The sequence below is a fragment of the Culex pipiens genome, chromosome 2 (genome assembly GCF_016801865.2).
Source record: "Culex pipiens pallens isolate TS chromosome 2, TS_CPP_V2, whole genome shotgun sequence".
Classification (NCBI taxonomy): Eukaryota; Metazoa; Arthropoda; class Insecta; order Diptera; family Culicidae; genus Culex; species Culex pipiens.
In genome coordinates this window covers 130926807-130943272 of record NC_068938.1, presented here as the reverse complement: position 1 = coordinate 130943272, position 16466 = coordinate 130926807, and the positions used below count along the sequence as shown (strand labels likewise).

Here is a 16466-nt window from a genome sequence, read left to right as displayed (position 1 = left end):
AACTAGTTTTGAAAAAAAGTCCTTACAATATCTGTCTTTTTTAAGTTCCATTAAGTAATAAATTTTTTTTTTCTTTTGAAACATTTATCGACCATGGCTGACTGGTTACGACTGGTTACGGTGTTCGCTTTGTAAACGAATGGTCCCGGGTTCGATGCCCATCTGCTCTTAACGAGAAAGTTTAAAACTTAGAAATATTTGGAATGCTGAATAAGAACTGTTTTGGATTGGTAAGCAAAAATGCTAATCGCTACGCCATCACGGCTGAGTAAAACTCTTTTCAGGGTGGGGCTTGTCGATTCATGCTGAGGTACCTCGGGCTCGGCTAGCCAGCGTAGAAATGGGTCACCGATGCTCGGCAGAGCTAACACCATCCAAATGCTTATGCGATTTATTTGCAGTCAAAAATCAAATCAAAATATTCGCTCTACAGCATAGCCTTGGCGTTCTCGATTCCTACTCGAAACTAGGTGTCCGAAGGCTTGATTGTTGAGGCAATTGCAAACCTTTTTTTACACCTTAGCTTCCATCTACCCCGGGATTCGAACTGACGACCTTTGGATTGTTAGTCCAACTGCCTACCAGCGACTCCACCGAGGCAGGACCCAGGGAGACGACTCCTAGACCTGGATTGTGCTAACGACCTAACCCTCTAGGTTAGACCCGGGCCAACATTTACTTCCCGTCCGACGGAAGGCGTGGTCAGACAAATCTCGTCTCGAAAAATGTCACCGGGACCGTCTGGGATCGAACCCAAGCCGAATGGGTGAGAGGCGACCACGCTTACCCCTACACCACGGTCACGTTTTTTTTATGTGCAGTATAGAATGTAAAATTTTTTTAAAAATCTAAAAATACAAGGAAACAACTCAATTTGTAAGAAGCGACCGCGTGGTCCCGTTTGGTTGGTTGCACACACGTGTGCGTTCTATAATTACCAATCATGATTTATCATTTTTTTCAGCCATAAGGGCGCCTCCAGTAAAATTTTCAAATTAAGAATTTTTATACAATTTTGGAAGTCGTAGGGGCGCTTCCAGTCAATATTTTATATTGAGAATTTTAATACATTTATCTAAGTCGTAGGGGCGCCTCCAGTCAAACTTTCATATGGAGGTTTTTAATACATTTTTTAAAATCGGGGGGGGGGGGGGGCACCTCTAGTCACATTTTCAAAAAATCATCGCTCCTCGACTTGGCGACAGCACTTCACTGGGACACTGAAATGTTCGGTTGGCTTTCCAGAAAAAGTGCAAATGACTTAAAAAAACTAAAGGGCGCTTCAAAATTGTGCCAAGAAATTGGTGAAACTTGGTGAAAGCCCTATTTTGGGTGAAAAATATTGTTTAACTTGAATATTTTTCCTTATAAAAATAAATAAATTAGAGCAAACAGCTCAGTAGATGTCATCTACTCAAATCTACTCATAAGCACACCCCTGTTTATCATTTTTGTATTTATGTTAATTTTTCGAAAGGTGTACAAACTTTGTTTGCCCCTTGTTAATTTTTGTAATAGTATTTGTTAATAACTTTTTATAGAAATCATCATCAAATTAGCTTTTGACTAAAAATTAATAAATAAAGATTTACGATTCCAATTTCTTAAGCAAGTTTGACTTTTTGTCAAATTTTATTGTGAACCCGATTTCCTTTTTCTTCAAGACCTTGAATATTTTCGCACATTCTTGCGATAATACCTTTATCGGAATCACGTTTCATTCAAACCACTTCTCCGGAACCCTTTACTTGTTGATAGAGATAGATGTCTCCCACTCATGCAGAACACGTGACGTAACCCGACGTGACGTTAACGGGTAAGGAAGTGCAAATTGGTGCGAAATCCACACACACGCACTAAGAACCCACAAAAAAGGAGACCAACTCGGTTAAAACATCGGTGAAGTATTCGGAGTGTCATCAATAAATAATCGCCATAATGAAAAGCGAAACCATTTGACATTTGGTCCATCCTCAAATCGCACCACGTGGGATCACCACGTGTGCTACCACACACACACACATCAGCATTCAGGGCACGTACATTATCGAGGTCCGCGAGATTAAACTGTGAAACCCATTTGCAATATTCACACCACGCCGGGGATCGGAGGAAATTTATGGGAATTTGTGTTCTGACGCGGGTTGAAAGGATCTCAAGGTTTTTGGGAGTGGAAATGGGAAAGAACCTTGGAATATTTAATTTCGGATGAAGATAATAAAATTTGGGTGTTTTTTACTTTGGAAAGCAACAAGAAACAAGCAAACGGTAAATTTAAAAGTGTATATTTCTACTTAATTCTATTTTAAAACTTAAATCACACATAAAAATATCTATTTACATTTGTCATCAAGGCCAGTGTTTCAAAAGCAACACTGAGCAATTGCTTGAGGAACATTCGAAGGAACTTCAAACTCCTTAATTCAATGGCAAATTCTTCCCGAACGGCGGTTCCGGATTCGTACTGAGGTAGTACTTCCCCCGCAGCGTTCGATCGGTGAACATCCCCATGAACACCTCGTTGGTCATGGTACAGTTACTGGAAGCGGTAGCACTGCCGCTGTCGTCACTGTTCTCGCACCGATCGCACAGGAAGGCCCTCGGCCTGGCCAGCGATTCGGCAAAGTACTGCCATGCGCGGGCGTGACTACACCCGATGATGACGCCCAGCCAGCGATTCTTGGACAGCTCTTGCTGGGCACAACCCGGCTGCAGCGGGACGCCACCGTTGGGGTAAAAGTCCACGTGACCCAGCGGCCACGGATAGCCGAGCAGGCCCCCGTCGGTGTGGATGACGTCCACGAACTCGGCATCGTTCGGGCTGAGACGCTGGGAGGCCCGCTCGAACACGTACAGGGGGAAGGCCGGGTCGAGACCTGGAAAGGAAGGAGAAGAACAGATTTATTATTGTTAAGAACTTTTTTGCGAAATTTCTAACGCATACAACAACAGCCAAACTTTCCTATCAAGTGTCTAATTTGGAAGTCAACCAAGTTTCCCCAAAACCCCAAACCAGAAAACCCACTGCACCGTAACGGAACGGCCTCCCGGGAGCCATTCCATGGTCAAAACAAGAAATCAAACATGGCTCATAAAGAAAAAAGTGTCCCGCGCAAGAGAGGAAAACGGCTCAGATATCACAAACGCAAACCCGATAACCCCCGAAAAACCCAACCAAAGTGGTCCCTTTCAACCACAAGTCAGCGGGTGTCCACTTTGGGGTGGAATTCTTCCCCAGACACCCAACCCCGGGTCTAAACTCAACACAGAAAAAAAACGGAGAGAGACTTTTCTTCGCGTGCCACCACGTCCAAGGTCCAAGGATGAGAGGCTGGTCCTTGGGAGAGGAAAATGTGGCAATAACTCAAAAATAATTTGATAGTTTGTGATGTTTTCGTTTGTTTCTTGTTCTCCGCTGAGTTTTTGGTCACTTTTGGGCTCCGGTCCCGTGGGGGGATGGGATGGTCCCGGAGGAATCTGGAGGGGTCAGACTGACATAAAATATAAATGAAATTCATGCTGTAATGGCAGAAAAAGTTTTGTTTTGCCTACAGCTTTCCTTCTTGCTTACGGTCGATAAAATTTGAGAATGATTTATGGCCGAGAGGCGTTTATCGAGTTGAGTGAAATAAATCAGATAACAAGTTTAGTTTTGCAGCACTCCATTCAGAAGGATGAAGTGTGCTAATGAAGCTTGGGAATTTCTTTTAAGATCAACAGAGAGGAGTATGGAAAGCTGAACCAAGTTACAGATTCACGACAGAAAAAAAGGTTTTTATTTGGGTCAATCAATCTGAGGTATGCATAACTGAATTCACCTACATGGTGGATTCCTTCCTAACAATTTCAAGACACATTTGACCTAGCCGAGTTGAAGGAAAAAAAGGCAATTTGGTGGCTCTGTAACCATTTTAAACCCTATTTTCATCTTGTATAACACACGTCACACATCTGAAGTTTTTCATGAAGTCCAATAAACTCAATTTACATTTTATGTTTTCTGGGTGTTTTCGGAACCACCTTGAGTCAGGAGCATTCAAAAACAAAACACCCAAAAAAGCAATACATTTTTTTTTGTTTGTAAGACTTTCAAAAAGAGCCCAACACATGTCCTTTCTCCTAAACACTACACATAATAATTTTATCTGAAATTATTCGGAGCATTTGTTACGGTAAGTCCATGAACTGAAAGTGTAGTTAGATCATGAATATTTTTAAGAAGTTTTAAATTTCATAAGTGCCCTTGAATTATGTGAAGAAACACAAAAATAGACAAAATTCTCGATTTTGGATGACAATGCCGTCTTGGTTGGTCAAAATTCATTTGAGTGTTGCCAACTTTTTGAAAACAATGGAATATTTTGTTTTTGTTGATTTTTGTTGTTTTAAGATGTAGTTTCATATGTGGAATCGAAAAGACATTTACAGATATTTCGAAATCGTGCACCGTATTCATGCTCTGAAAATATGTTTTTCGAAATGATCGAAAAATTTCCTATAAATTTTCTTCAAATACATTTAAGCGTAGACTAATGGTTGCTGAGATTAAAACTCTGGAGAAATCAAACAGGAAAAGTAAAAGGCCATTTAATCACCTTTCATTTGCGTCCAAAACAGCTATACAGCAGTTCCATTATTCTCGATTTAATTGGTAAGTTTTTAAACATGAACTCACTTTCATGAGCGATGAACTCCAATGTAAGTAAAAAGTCACAAACAGGAATCAGGGAGCAGGAAATGGGACGCGAATGACAAGAAAATGAAGGAATATGACGCTAACGGTAGAGAATTGAGCGAAAAGAGACCGGAAATGGTCATATTTCTCTCAATTCTCTCTCGTTTTGCACAAAAGATGAACGTTTTGACCGAACGATGATCATTTTGCTTCGTGCGTGTTTGAAAAGATCTCAGTGAAAAGGATAATAGAGAAAAAAAGTTCTCCGATCGGGCTCAAAAATGTTCTGGGGTTCCTTGGCCAAAATAATAAGACCCGTATTTTTTTTTTGTTTGGACATTAGGATGACTTACGTCGTGCTAGGGTGGTTCGAAAAATTGCAATTTTTAATCATTTTTCCCAAAAACCACTTATTTCAAAAAAACATTCCTCCACGTCATTTCATCCGATTTTAGCTGTCTTAGACGCAAAAGTTTGGCTATTTGAGAAAAATAGTAAGAATTTTCAAAAATCTAGCTTAACATTTGAAAAAGTCGTATGAAAACTTAAAATGACATTTTGACCGTGTCTGGACCAAAGAGCCTATGTCTGCAAATAATTTTATCTGGATTCCTCGGAAAATTTCACATAAAATATAAACAAATGGTGATGTCGAACCGTACGTTTCCGAGAAAAAAAATCCGAATTCCGAAAAAATCAACTTTTTTCACTAAAACCGCGATAATTTTTTAATCTTTTGCGATGACCTATACATGTTTGGGTATCAAAATTTTCCTTATTTAAAGACGCAACTTTTGGCACCCAAACATGTATAGGTCATCGCTTAAATTTTGAAGTTATCGCAGTATTAGTGAAAAAAAAACTGATTTTTACCGGTTTAGACTCTTTTCAATTGGAATTGCAGTATAATCGGTTGAAATTACTTGGGGTTATGATTTTTTCAAAAAAAAAATGCGAAAATTTACGAAAATATCCGTTTTTGGGATCACCCTAGCAGGGTGTAGGTCACCCTGATATCCGAACAAAAAAATGCGGGTCTTATTATTATGGCCAAAGAATTTTAGACAAATTTTGAGGCCGAACGAAGAACTTTTTTTTGCGGTTTATGTTCTATTCAAATGGAATTGCTGTATATTTTTGACTAAAAGAGTAACTTTTTCTGAAAAGCAATAATACCCAAAAACACTATTGAAAAATAATTTTAACAACTTACGAATTGAAAATCTAGTGCACTTTTCGATTTACTCACCCATTCAAACAACCATCAAGATACTCTTGAAAATTTTTGTTTAAAATAAATAGCTACTGCAATCTCGAAACACTACAGTAACAAAAACTCTGTTCTCTTTTATTTCAGGTGAGTAACTCAATCAAACAACTTTGTTGGTAAGAAACAAATTATTTTCTTGTTTCCTGAATATTTTGTTGCAGTCAATTTATTTACGTTACCCGCAGTTTCTTATAAATTTCCAAAGTGAAATTTCAAAATAACATGGTAATTTATATATAAGGCTACCAACTCTTGCTGAACAAAAATCCGTACACTTTGCCGATATGACACCATGGTATAACAAAAACTGTCAATGAATTATTTTGATAAATTAAATTTCATAAATTTGAGAATTAAAAATATAAAACTGTGTCGTTTTTACAGCTAACAAATTCCACAAAATGCTATAAGAGTGCTTTTGACTTGCATGTTTAAAAGTATTCATAAAATAAACCGTGATTTGAATCAATCCTTATGTTTTTAATTTTTTTTGTTAAACGTTTAAAAGTTTACGAAATGTCAAGTTTGCTTTTACGAATAATATCGTTCTTAGTGTTTTCACGAACACTTTCCCAGAGTTTTTTTTTAATTGAAAAGGTCCTATAACATGTGAAACACAACAGTTTATAGGACCTTTAAAAAAACTCTAGATTTGTTAATTGAAATGTTCAAATGTTTTCACAAGTTTTAGAAAGCCTATGGAAAGGGATAAATAAATTTAGTAAGGAATTTCTAAAAGAACAATTCCAGAGTTTTTTTAAAAGGTCCTATCAACATATGAAAGACAATAGTTCAAAAACTCTAGAATTATTGATAATCAAGTTTGAATTGAGGAAACCCCGAAAAAAAGTTGTTAAAATTCCGTACAAATCCGTATTAAGCGTAAAATTCCCTACAAGAATTCCGGCCTGTTAAAAATCCGCGAAGAGGTTCGAAAATCCGTATGGTAAGGAAAAAATCCGTACAGTTGGTAGCCTTATTTATATATAAGGTACCGTCAGTGGGGGTGACATTGGGTCTGGGGGGTGAGATTGGGTCAAAGTGATTTTTTACGGATTTTACCATTTCTCAGATTCTTTTCAATGAAACTGAATTCTGTTAAAAGGGTTGTGTAGAGAACATCTTAAGATGACTTCGCTGAAAAAAATTCGTTCCTAGAACATATCCTGTTATTTTGGCAGATGTCTAAAGTTGGGGTACGTTTTTGGCCAAAAATGACCTCTCGAAAAATCATTTTTCTAATATTTTTGTTAGAATTGCTCGAAAACTACCCAAGTGTTTGAAAATCTCCACTTCAAACATTGTAGCGTGTCAATACGATTCCCTCGAACAAGAAACGCTGTTGGATGACTTGTTTTTACCATATCTTTGTATTTCAGCATCATTTTAGTTTCATTTGACCCAATGTCACCCCTGTGGGGCACCGTAATGGTGTTTGTGGATGAGCCATAATAATCCCGCCCGCCAGTAGTCTGACAGGCGGGCTAACAGTGACAGTGCTTGGCTGATCGGAGCTTACGTGCGCACAGAGTAAGCTCGGCCTCTTTCGGTGGTTGGACTTCAAACAGAGTGGACGTTGGTAAGCGTCCATTCCTCGCCTCAACGCCCGGGGCAACTCGTAGACAATCTGGCCAAACTCCACATTGGCGATCCTGCCAGGCCTACTAAAATTAGTAGTTCTGGAGAAAAACAATTTTTTGGTGGTCGTAGGAGTTGCCCCGAGTGTTGGCAGGCGTGAATTGTATCAGTTTGGACACGCTGGAACTGCCGCCTGGGAGCTTTGTTTACTTTTTTTTCTGACGTGCTGGGACTGCCACCGAGGCTCTCGTTACTTTCTACACTTGGACTGCCACCTTCGTGTTCCGGTGCACTGAGGAATCCGCCGAGGTAGGTGATTCGGTCTTTGAAGTGGTGGTTCGCGTGAAGTAGTGGTTCGCGTACCACAGTGGCTCCCGGCGATTGGGAAGTGTTTTCTTATTCCCAGCGGCCTAAGTCAGCCGTCATGGATTTTGTTTTGTATAGTAAGGACGCGCTGGGACTGCCGTCAAAGGTTCTGTTTATTTCCGGCGCGCTGTGACAGCCGCCGTGGTTTTGTAAGGACGCGCTGGGACTGCCGTCAAAATGTTTGTTTATTTCCGGCGCGCTGTGACAGCCGTCGAGGTTTAATATGGACGCGCTGGGACTGCCGTCAAAATGTTTGTTTGTTTCCGGCGCGCTGTGACAGCCGTCGAGGTTAAGTATGGACGCGCTGGGACTGCCGTCAAAATGTCTGTTTGTTTCCGGCGCGCTGTGACAGCCGTCGAGGTTTTGTAAGGACGCGCTGGGACTGCCGTCAAAGTGTTTGTTTATTTCCGGCGCGCTGTGACAGCCGCCGTGGTTTTGTGAGGACGCGCTGGGACTGCCGTCAAAATGTTTGTTTATTTCCGGCGCGCTGTGACAGCCGTCGAGGTTTAATATGGACGCGCTGGGACTACCGTCAAAGTTTTTGTTTACTTCTGGCGCGCTGTGACAGCCGTCGAGGTTTAATATGGACGCGCTGGGACTGCCGTCAAAATGTTTGTTTGTTTCCGGCGCGCTGTGACAGCCGTCGAGGTTTTGTAAGGACGCGCTGGGACTGCCGTCAAAGTTTTTGTTTACTTCTGGCGCGCTGTGACAGCCGTCGAGGTTTTGTGAGGACGCGCTGTGACAGCCGTCGAGGTTTTGTAAGGACGCGCTGGGACTGCCGTCAAAGTTTTTGTTTACTTCCGGCGCGCTGTGACAGCCGTCGAGGTTTAATATGGACGCGCTGGGACTGCCGTCAAAATGTTTGTTTGTTTCCGGCGCGCTGTGACAGCCGTCGAGGTTAAGTATGGACGCGCTGAGACTGCCGTCAAAGTGTTAGTTTATTTCCGGCGCGCTGTGACAGCCGTCGTGGTTTTGTAAGGACGCGCTGGGACTGCCGTCAAAATGTTTGTTTGTTTCCGACGCGCTGTGACAGCCGTCGAGGTTTTGTAAGGACGCGCTGGGACTGCCGTCAAAATGTTTGTTTAGTTCCGGCGCGCTGTGACAGCCGCCGAGGTTTTGTAAGGACGCACTGGGACTGCCGTCTTAATGTTTGTTTATTTCCGGCGCTGTGACAGGCACCGAGTTTTTTTTTAGGACGAGCAGATACTGTCGCGGCAGGCTTGGCCGAATGGCTACCCTGTCCGCTTTGTAAGCGGATGATCATGGGTTCGATTCCCATCTGCTCCAACCTTCCATAGGGTGATGAAGTATAACATCGATCCCGGTCATGGTTGTTGTCAGGCCGTTATGTCATTTCAGGTGTGGGAGTCGTCTCCCTGGGAAACAACTTGCCTCAGTAGAGTCGCTGGTTGGCAATTAGACTTACAATCCAAATGTCGTCAGTTAGAATCCCGAGGCGGATAGGTGTAAAAAAAGAGGTTTCGGGATTCGTTTCAAGCCTTCGGGCACATAGTTTTTAATAGGAATCTCGAAATGCCTTCATGCCTGTAGAGCAAAACATGATTAGATAGAGACAAGATCACCAGCCACTGAGTTTGTCTGCTCCGTAATTGAAAAAAATCAGCTATTATGCCAAATCAGAAGTTGACCAAAATAAAGAACAAACATCAAAAGCAAGGATATTGGGGTCGGTAGTGTATTGGTTAGCGTTGTTGTCTCTCACCGCAGGCCTGGGTTCAATCCCAATTGACTCCGCTGGTATTTCTTGAGACGAGAAATTGTTGACCATGTATTTTTTTCGTTGGATGGGAAAGTAAACGTCAGTATTGGTCTGGTTTACGTTTAGACGGTGAGTCATTCCAGGAGCCGGGTCGGGTTAAGATTGAAAAGGCGCTTCTGCAGTTAGATGTAAAAAAATATATGTTTCGGTGCTTTCGTCGTTCAAGCCTTTTCGGGATAAGGCCGAGAAGAAATCTAGCTAATTAGATAGAAAATTGTGTGCATTAAAAGAAGTTGCGCAATTCATCTAGGGCGGTCTTTACTGGCTACGGACCGACGCATGACGGGACTAGTAGATTCCGAGCGTCGTGGTGGTGCGAGAATCACTGGCAATTGCAGGTCGTGAAAAAAATCAGCTGAGCTTAGAGGTGAAAACTCGTTCACCCGTTTTGCGTCATCTGTACTACGAACCACTTTTCATACGAAATTGAACGTCCGTCGAGGGTTTGAAGGACTTTTGAAAAAGCGACATCGTTGCAACGTTGGTTGATCTTATGTGGTAACGGACCAGTAATAAGGGTTGGTGTCGATCTGGCACTTGCTTATGAGCACTATGAAAAAAGGCATTCGGGGGAATTAAGACTAATAAACAATCGCTGAGGTATGAAGGGATGGAGGTAGTTAATTCACATCGACCAGCTAGAGTGGATGTGGTCGGGATCAATCTAGAGACAGAGATCCCCTGTGCCAGGACTTCGAAAAAAAGGATCGATCACTGAAAGAATAGCTGAACTTTGCCAGACTTGAACGGGTGCGGGTTTTGCCTTGTTAGTGCAAGTTGATGTGTTTCGAGTACCGTCTGGTTCGGCAACAGTGTTGAAAATGATTGATAGAAAAGCTATCAATTGATTATCTCTGCACCAAAAACATCTGAGAGTATAGCGGTCGTCACTATAGCTTGTGAGATCTCTTCTTGTGTCTCGTGATTCCCAGCGATGTCATTCTCTCTCTATCACTCCTCTCCTTTTCCTCAACTATGCGCTCTCACCACTGAGTCTCTAAATCTCTCCGAAAACTGCAATGAGAGAACGTTAGATGGTTATTAGAAGCCGACCACGCATCCCATAAAACTGTGCTTGCAAAAATTGGTTTTGTGCCGGCTTTCATGGTTAAACGCTGTGCGGGTCGGATGATCGCTCAAGCGGGAATGAGAGAGAAAAGGAAAATGTCAATTGCGAGTGTGTAAACACAAAAAAACGTGTTCGGCTATGTTCGGCGCTGAGAGTTTCAATAAGGAGAAAAGAGCAGTTGTATTTGAGGCATGAATATTCAGCCGGGGTAATTGTAGTTGCTGAGAGCTGATATTTTGATATTTTCACAACCCTGCTCGGCAATATCAGATTCACTTAAAAAAATCAGGACTGGTTGTAAATGGGTTTCGACTAATGGCGTAATGGATGTCCAGTCCAGAGAACTGTGTGGTGCGCATATTATAGCGGTATATGCACTTCGGAAGGAATCAAGAAAAATTCGAAAGGCAGCAGCGACAACGAAAGCAAGCTAGAAAGGATGAAGAAAAGCCCCAAGAAATCGTGACTCTTTTTTTTTGTACTGTTTTAAATCATTTCTTGACCCCTTTTCTTGGGAGGTGCGTATTGGTCCTTTGTATGAAACTTATCTGGTCAGTCTTCCTATTTAGGGTGCTCTTCGGCATAACGCTTTATACCGACAATCGTCATCGGCAGAATGACAGCTACGAAAAACGCGTCATTCAGCTGATGTTACTGTAACGAGCAAGGAGCTCGATTCAAGGGATTCGCTGGTCTGGGTGATTTTCTCGCTGGGATGTGGAATTCCACAAGATCATGAGTGCGATTTCCCATACCGGGATAGAGAAGTATATTTAAAGAGAAAAAGCTCGGGAGTCAGCTATCACCAATAGTTGAATGGTCAGAGTTGGATATGATCGACATTTGGATGCGATCGTCGGTAGAAAGTTGACACGAAAGAATTCCGAGCTCGACACACGCTCTTTCTCTTTCACTTTCTTGTTTATGCGGGTAGGTGTGCTGACACCAATCATTTGAACACAGTCATGGGCCGAGTGATCGAAGTTCGGTAGAATCCAAACGAACGAGATTTGCGCGAATGAAAGAGTTGGTTAACGTCAAATGACTGTGTGAGCGGGGGCATGGTATCAAAGTCAGACGGACGTAGCGAAGTCGAAAAAGGAGCTCTGTCAACTGTCACAAAAAATACTTCGATTGTTCCCAAGCCTCTGTACTATAAGGAATCTGCGAGAAACCAGCAATGCTCAGACATTCTGCTGCGAACCCGAGTTGAGTTCTCTGATTTCGAAATAACGGTCATGATGAGATGGTTTGGTTGAAATCAAGTGGCCATCAGAAAAAGTGTTCCAAACCAATGAATTCTGGATATCGATTAGATTATACTAGATTAGCTTAGATTAGATTAGGTTAAAATAAGTTTGATAGGATTAAATTAGATTAAATTAAGTGAGGGAAACGTCAGGGAAATAAGATGATAGTAAGAATTTTAATTTAGAGTGAGGAAGTCGGTAGAGTCCTGAGTAGCTCATTGGGGAAACATACGAGAATTACAAAAAAAAAAAACATTTGTTATAGTTCCGAGCAGTGATTTTTTTTTTTTCTTGTTTTTTCCGAGAGGAGAAGGGAGATATGGGGCACCGTAATGGTGTTTGTGGATGAGCCATAATAATCCCGCCCGCCAGTAGTCTGACAGGCGGGCTAACAGTGACAGTGCTTGGCTGATCGGAGCTTACGTGCGCACAGAGTAAGCTCGGCCTCTTTCGGTGGTTGGACTTCAAACAGAGTGGACGTTGGTAAGCGTCCATTCCTCGCCTCAACGCCCGGGGCAACTCGTAGACAATCTGGCCAAACTCCACAACCCCCTATAAGGGGTGAGATTGGGTCAATTTTCAAACAATTGGCATTTAAGGTAGTGTTCATCAAAATCGACCATATTTTGGAAAAATGTTAGTAAACTATCTAAGAACAAATCTACGTTAAAAGATTTTCGATGTTATTTAAATTGTTTTTGTTACTAAGAAATTTCGAGAGGTGTTTCGTTTTTTGACGCATAGTCACCCTCACTGACGGTATTGAAAGTTGGAGTTGGAAACACTGCCAACATAAAAAATAAACTATTAATACTCAAGGCTTTTGCAAATTTCGATAAAAAGAACTTTTGAAAATCACTTTTACTTGTTAACGATTCAGATTAGTTTCCAAGTTTGATGATCTGGCAACACTGCCGCGGGGTATCACGACTTAGGTAATCTATAGTCATGGAAATTTGTTCAAGAACTTAACACATTTACTAAAACCGGCATATACATGTATGTAGAAGACAATAACATTTTTTTTACTAATTGACCATCAGTTGATTTGCGTCAAAGATTGCTACTTGTGATATATTTCATCATATCGTGAATTTCTAATAAAAATCGATCCCGTAAACCGAAATGCATTCCCAAACAAAAGATAAACCCGATATTATCCATTTGCAATTCAAATTTTTATGAGTCCTCCATCGAATCATAAAATCAAGAACTTCTGAAGGACGCAACCGTCCCTCGTTGCTATATAGAGCATCGTAAGTACTTCAGAATGCCCTTCCAAAAACGGCACACGGCACCACATCGCCATCAATAAAACCAACAAAATTTTACCCCCACGCCATTAGAACCCAAACTTAATTGATTGATGGCCCCTTTTCCGCGAAGTAAAATCCATTTTTCGAAGGAAAAAAAAACCTAAAACAAAAAGAAACACAAACACACGTGAGATTGCGTGCACCAATAAATCAATAGTCTGGCCATTTTTTTGGGGGGAAGAGTCCTTACCGGTGATCCGGGGCAGCTTCATGCCCCACTCGTTGAGCGTTTTTCCGGCGAATCCGGCCACTTCCGCCCCCAGGCTGAATCCAATCAGGTGAATCTGCTTCAGCGGAAAATTGGACAGCACCAGGAAGCGGATGAAACGGGCGATGAACCGGCCCACGCGGGGCCCATTTTGGACCGAGTTGACGTACCAGGGCAGCGCCGTCAGCGGGCTCCAGTCCACCAGGACCACGTTGAAGTCGCCGGAGTCGAGCAGAGCTGAAACGGGATGGTGCAAGGGAGGGTGGGGAGAAAATTAGGAACGCAATCTATCATTTTTCAAGTAATCAGTTTAAAACGAAACAAGAAAACCGTTTTCTAGAGCATTTCCTTGTTTTTGTGTCTTGGAATGGTATACCTATCTACTACCCATTTTTTCGAAATGTTTGCTTTATCCACTTTAAAGAGCAACTTTTGTGTTACGAAAGCTTTTTAGTTTGTTTGGGGAGAGTGGGGATTAGAGTGTAACAAAAATGACTTTTTGACTGCTTGATTGGACGTAACAGGAGCTGGCGCCCATCAATTTTAAATGGGATTTAACCGGTAAAAAAAGGTTTTTTCTATAAATGTAAATTTTTGAGGCACTTTGGCCACGAATGCGTTTACCAAAAACATCATTGACGTGTAGGCCAGATCCTTGCGCATCTTTTGGTATATATAACATTGAAGTTTTGAGATTCCTAGAGCTCGGTACAGGCCTTCAAAGTTTGGCCTTTTTGCGAAAAATCGCCCCCAAACCGAAAAAAAGTATGACCGAACTTGCAAGCAATTAAAATTGCAGCGATATAAACACGCAAATAACATTCCAATAGGGTTTGGCTCCAAAACATCACTGTTTACACGAAATTTGATTTCAGATTCGGATTCAGCAACCAAAATTACTATAAGAAAGCATACCCTGTCCTTTAAGACATATGCTTGCAACATCATGTAATTAGTAGGCCTTGCTTCCGAATTCTGAGAAATTTTGAAAATTGGTACTTTTATTCTCACTAAAACTCAAATATGTCAGCTCTGAAGTGTTGAAATTGCATTTTCTCAGAAGGAAAAATGTTTACCATGAAAATTCCAACAAAATGCATGTATTGGTTTTACTGGGAAAAATAGGCTACCCAAAATTAAATGAGCATTTCTGAAAAAGACATAAATCCGCCTGGGAAGGTCTAAAAGTTAAATTTTGGTCCAATATTGATAGTGCATCTTAATCCCTGGACAAAAACCTATCGTTTGAAGATAATACACAACTGACCGAATCAATTTTTGTATTGATTCCAAGCGATTTTAGAAAATTTGTTCAAAAAAAAATGTTTTTTTTTTAGTAAATTGACTAGGGGGTGCTTAGTTTATGCAACAAGTTGCAAAAAGAGGATTTTTTCAGCACGAGTCGTTCATTTATCCAACGAGGTTCACCGAGTTGGATAAATACGAAGAGAGCTGAAAAAAATCAAGTTTTGCAACGAGTCCCATACAACATTTTTTGCAATTCCAAAAAACACACACTAAGTGAAATTTTAAGTCAAATTTTCATGTATTTTGTCAATAAATCGTTTAAATGAAAAAAATGTTGAAAAGTGTTACTTTTCGAAACACGTGCTGAAAAGTTCAACTTTTCAGCACCCATTTGAGTGCATCGTTTTACAAATTTCAAGCTTTCAGGGTAAACTGAAATGTTCAAGGTAAACCCGATTTGCTCCAGTTGATGGAAATATATTTGAAAATTTTAAATAAGGCCGTTGCTAACCTTATCCAATGTGAACTGTCACTAGAGTAAGTAGAATAGACTGTTTGTTTACATTCAAGGTTTAACCATTTTGAAAAGTTACTACGAAATTTTTATATTTTTGATCAAATTGGGCACTTAAACACTCTCTGCTAATTTTAAATTTTGGGACCAGAGAACTGAAAAAGGCATGAAGCTTTAGGAAAATAACTATTTTGAAAATTTTCAGTAATAGCATAACTGTAATAATGTATAAAACATTTTGTGATACTTTTTTTTTTTCAAAATTAAAAAAATCGGGCAAGAAATTTAGTTTTTTGATATTTTTTTTTATTTTTTATTTAAATGTTTTAATATACATATTCAACAAAAAAATAACATTTCAGTGATGGCCTATCTACAATCACTTTACTTAGAAAATTGCACTTAGCTTAGAAATTTGAATCAATGGAAATGAATTAGATCTTCCACAATGGAAAAGTTGTAAATTAAAAACATGACGTATGGTTTAGAAAATTTCAAAATCTACGGTAAGTTGACGTTTCCATATCAAAGGTAAACAAACAACTGCATAGCAACGTATATAAGCCCAACAAGTTTTCTATTTTGATTGTAGATGACGACCGTAAGTTGCATTTTTATCTAAGTTATTTATTTATTTTACTTTACTATTCCATTCTAAGCTAAGTGATTGTAGATAGGTCATGAATCGTAATGCAATGTTTTTTTATGAAAGAGTCCACGAGCAAAGCATACCCATCTCGCATCGACCTCACCAATCTGCTTGAAATTTTCAGGGGTTGTTTGTACATATAAAACTAGTATCTGGACAAAATGTGAGAACTCTAGGTCAACGGTAAGTGGGGCAAATCGAGACACACAGTTTGAAGGCTAAAAAACGTCAAAAATCTTAATAATGCTGTAACTTAGGCAAAATTCAATTTAATTTCAAAATTCAAAATGCATCTAAAAAGGCTTGAAAAATGCAACAAAAAGCAGGGTAGAGTATCCTAATTGGTTAAATTTAAAGGAAGTTATTGGCATTTTAGTCACATCGTATTCCTGAGACAATTTCACAATAGAAACATGCATAATAATGTTTATTTTCATAATCAAGTTCGTTTCCAATCGACACTAGATTACACCAGAAAAAGGCAGCTTCTTCTCAGTTGGTAGCCCCAGATGTTCTCTAAAAGCTGCAGGTCGAACCGAGTTG

General features: G+C 40.4%; 2 protein-coding genes across 6 annotated transcripts in view; one reads left to right on the top strand and one right to left on the bottom strand.

The window, feature by feature from the left end:
• LOC120415278 (myotubularin-related protein DDB_G0290005) overlaps positions 1-16466 on the top strand; it is a 144067-nt gene that overhangs the window by 36983 nt on the left and 90618 nt on the right. The window lies entirely within an intron of this gene.
• LOC120415306 (lipase member H) overlaps positions 2272-16466 on the bottom strand; it is a 65092-nt gene continuing 50897 nt past the window's right edge. For all 5 annotated transcript variants that reach the window (XM_039576784.2, XM_039576782.2, XM_039576781.2 and 2 more), the window contains exons 5-6: positions 13495-13749; positions 2272-2876 (exon numbers count right to left, since the gene is read on the bottom strand). In XM_039576784.2, coding sequence (XP_039432718.1) covers positions 2419-2876; positions 13495-13749 — 713 coding nt within the window. In that variant the 3' untranslated portion in view covers positions 2272-2418. The remainder of the gene's footprint in view (positions 2877-13494; positions 13750-16466) is intronic.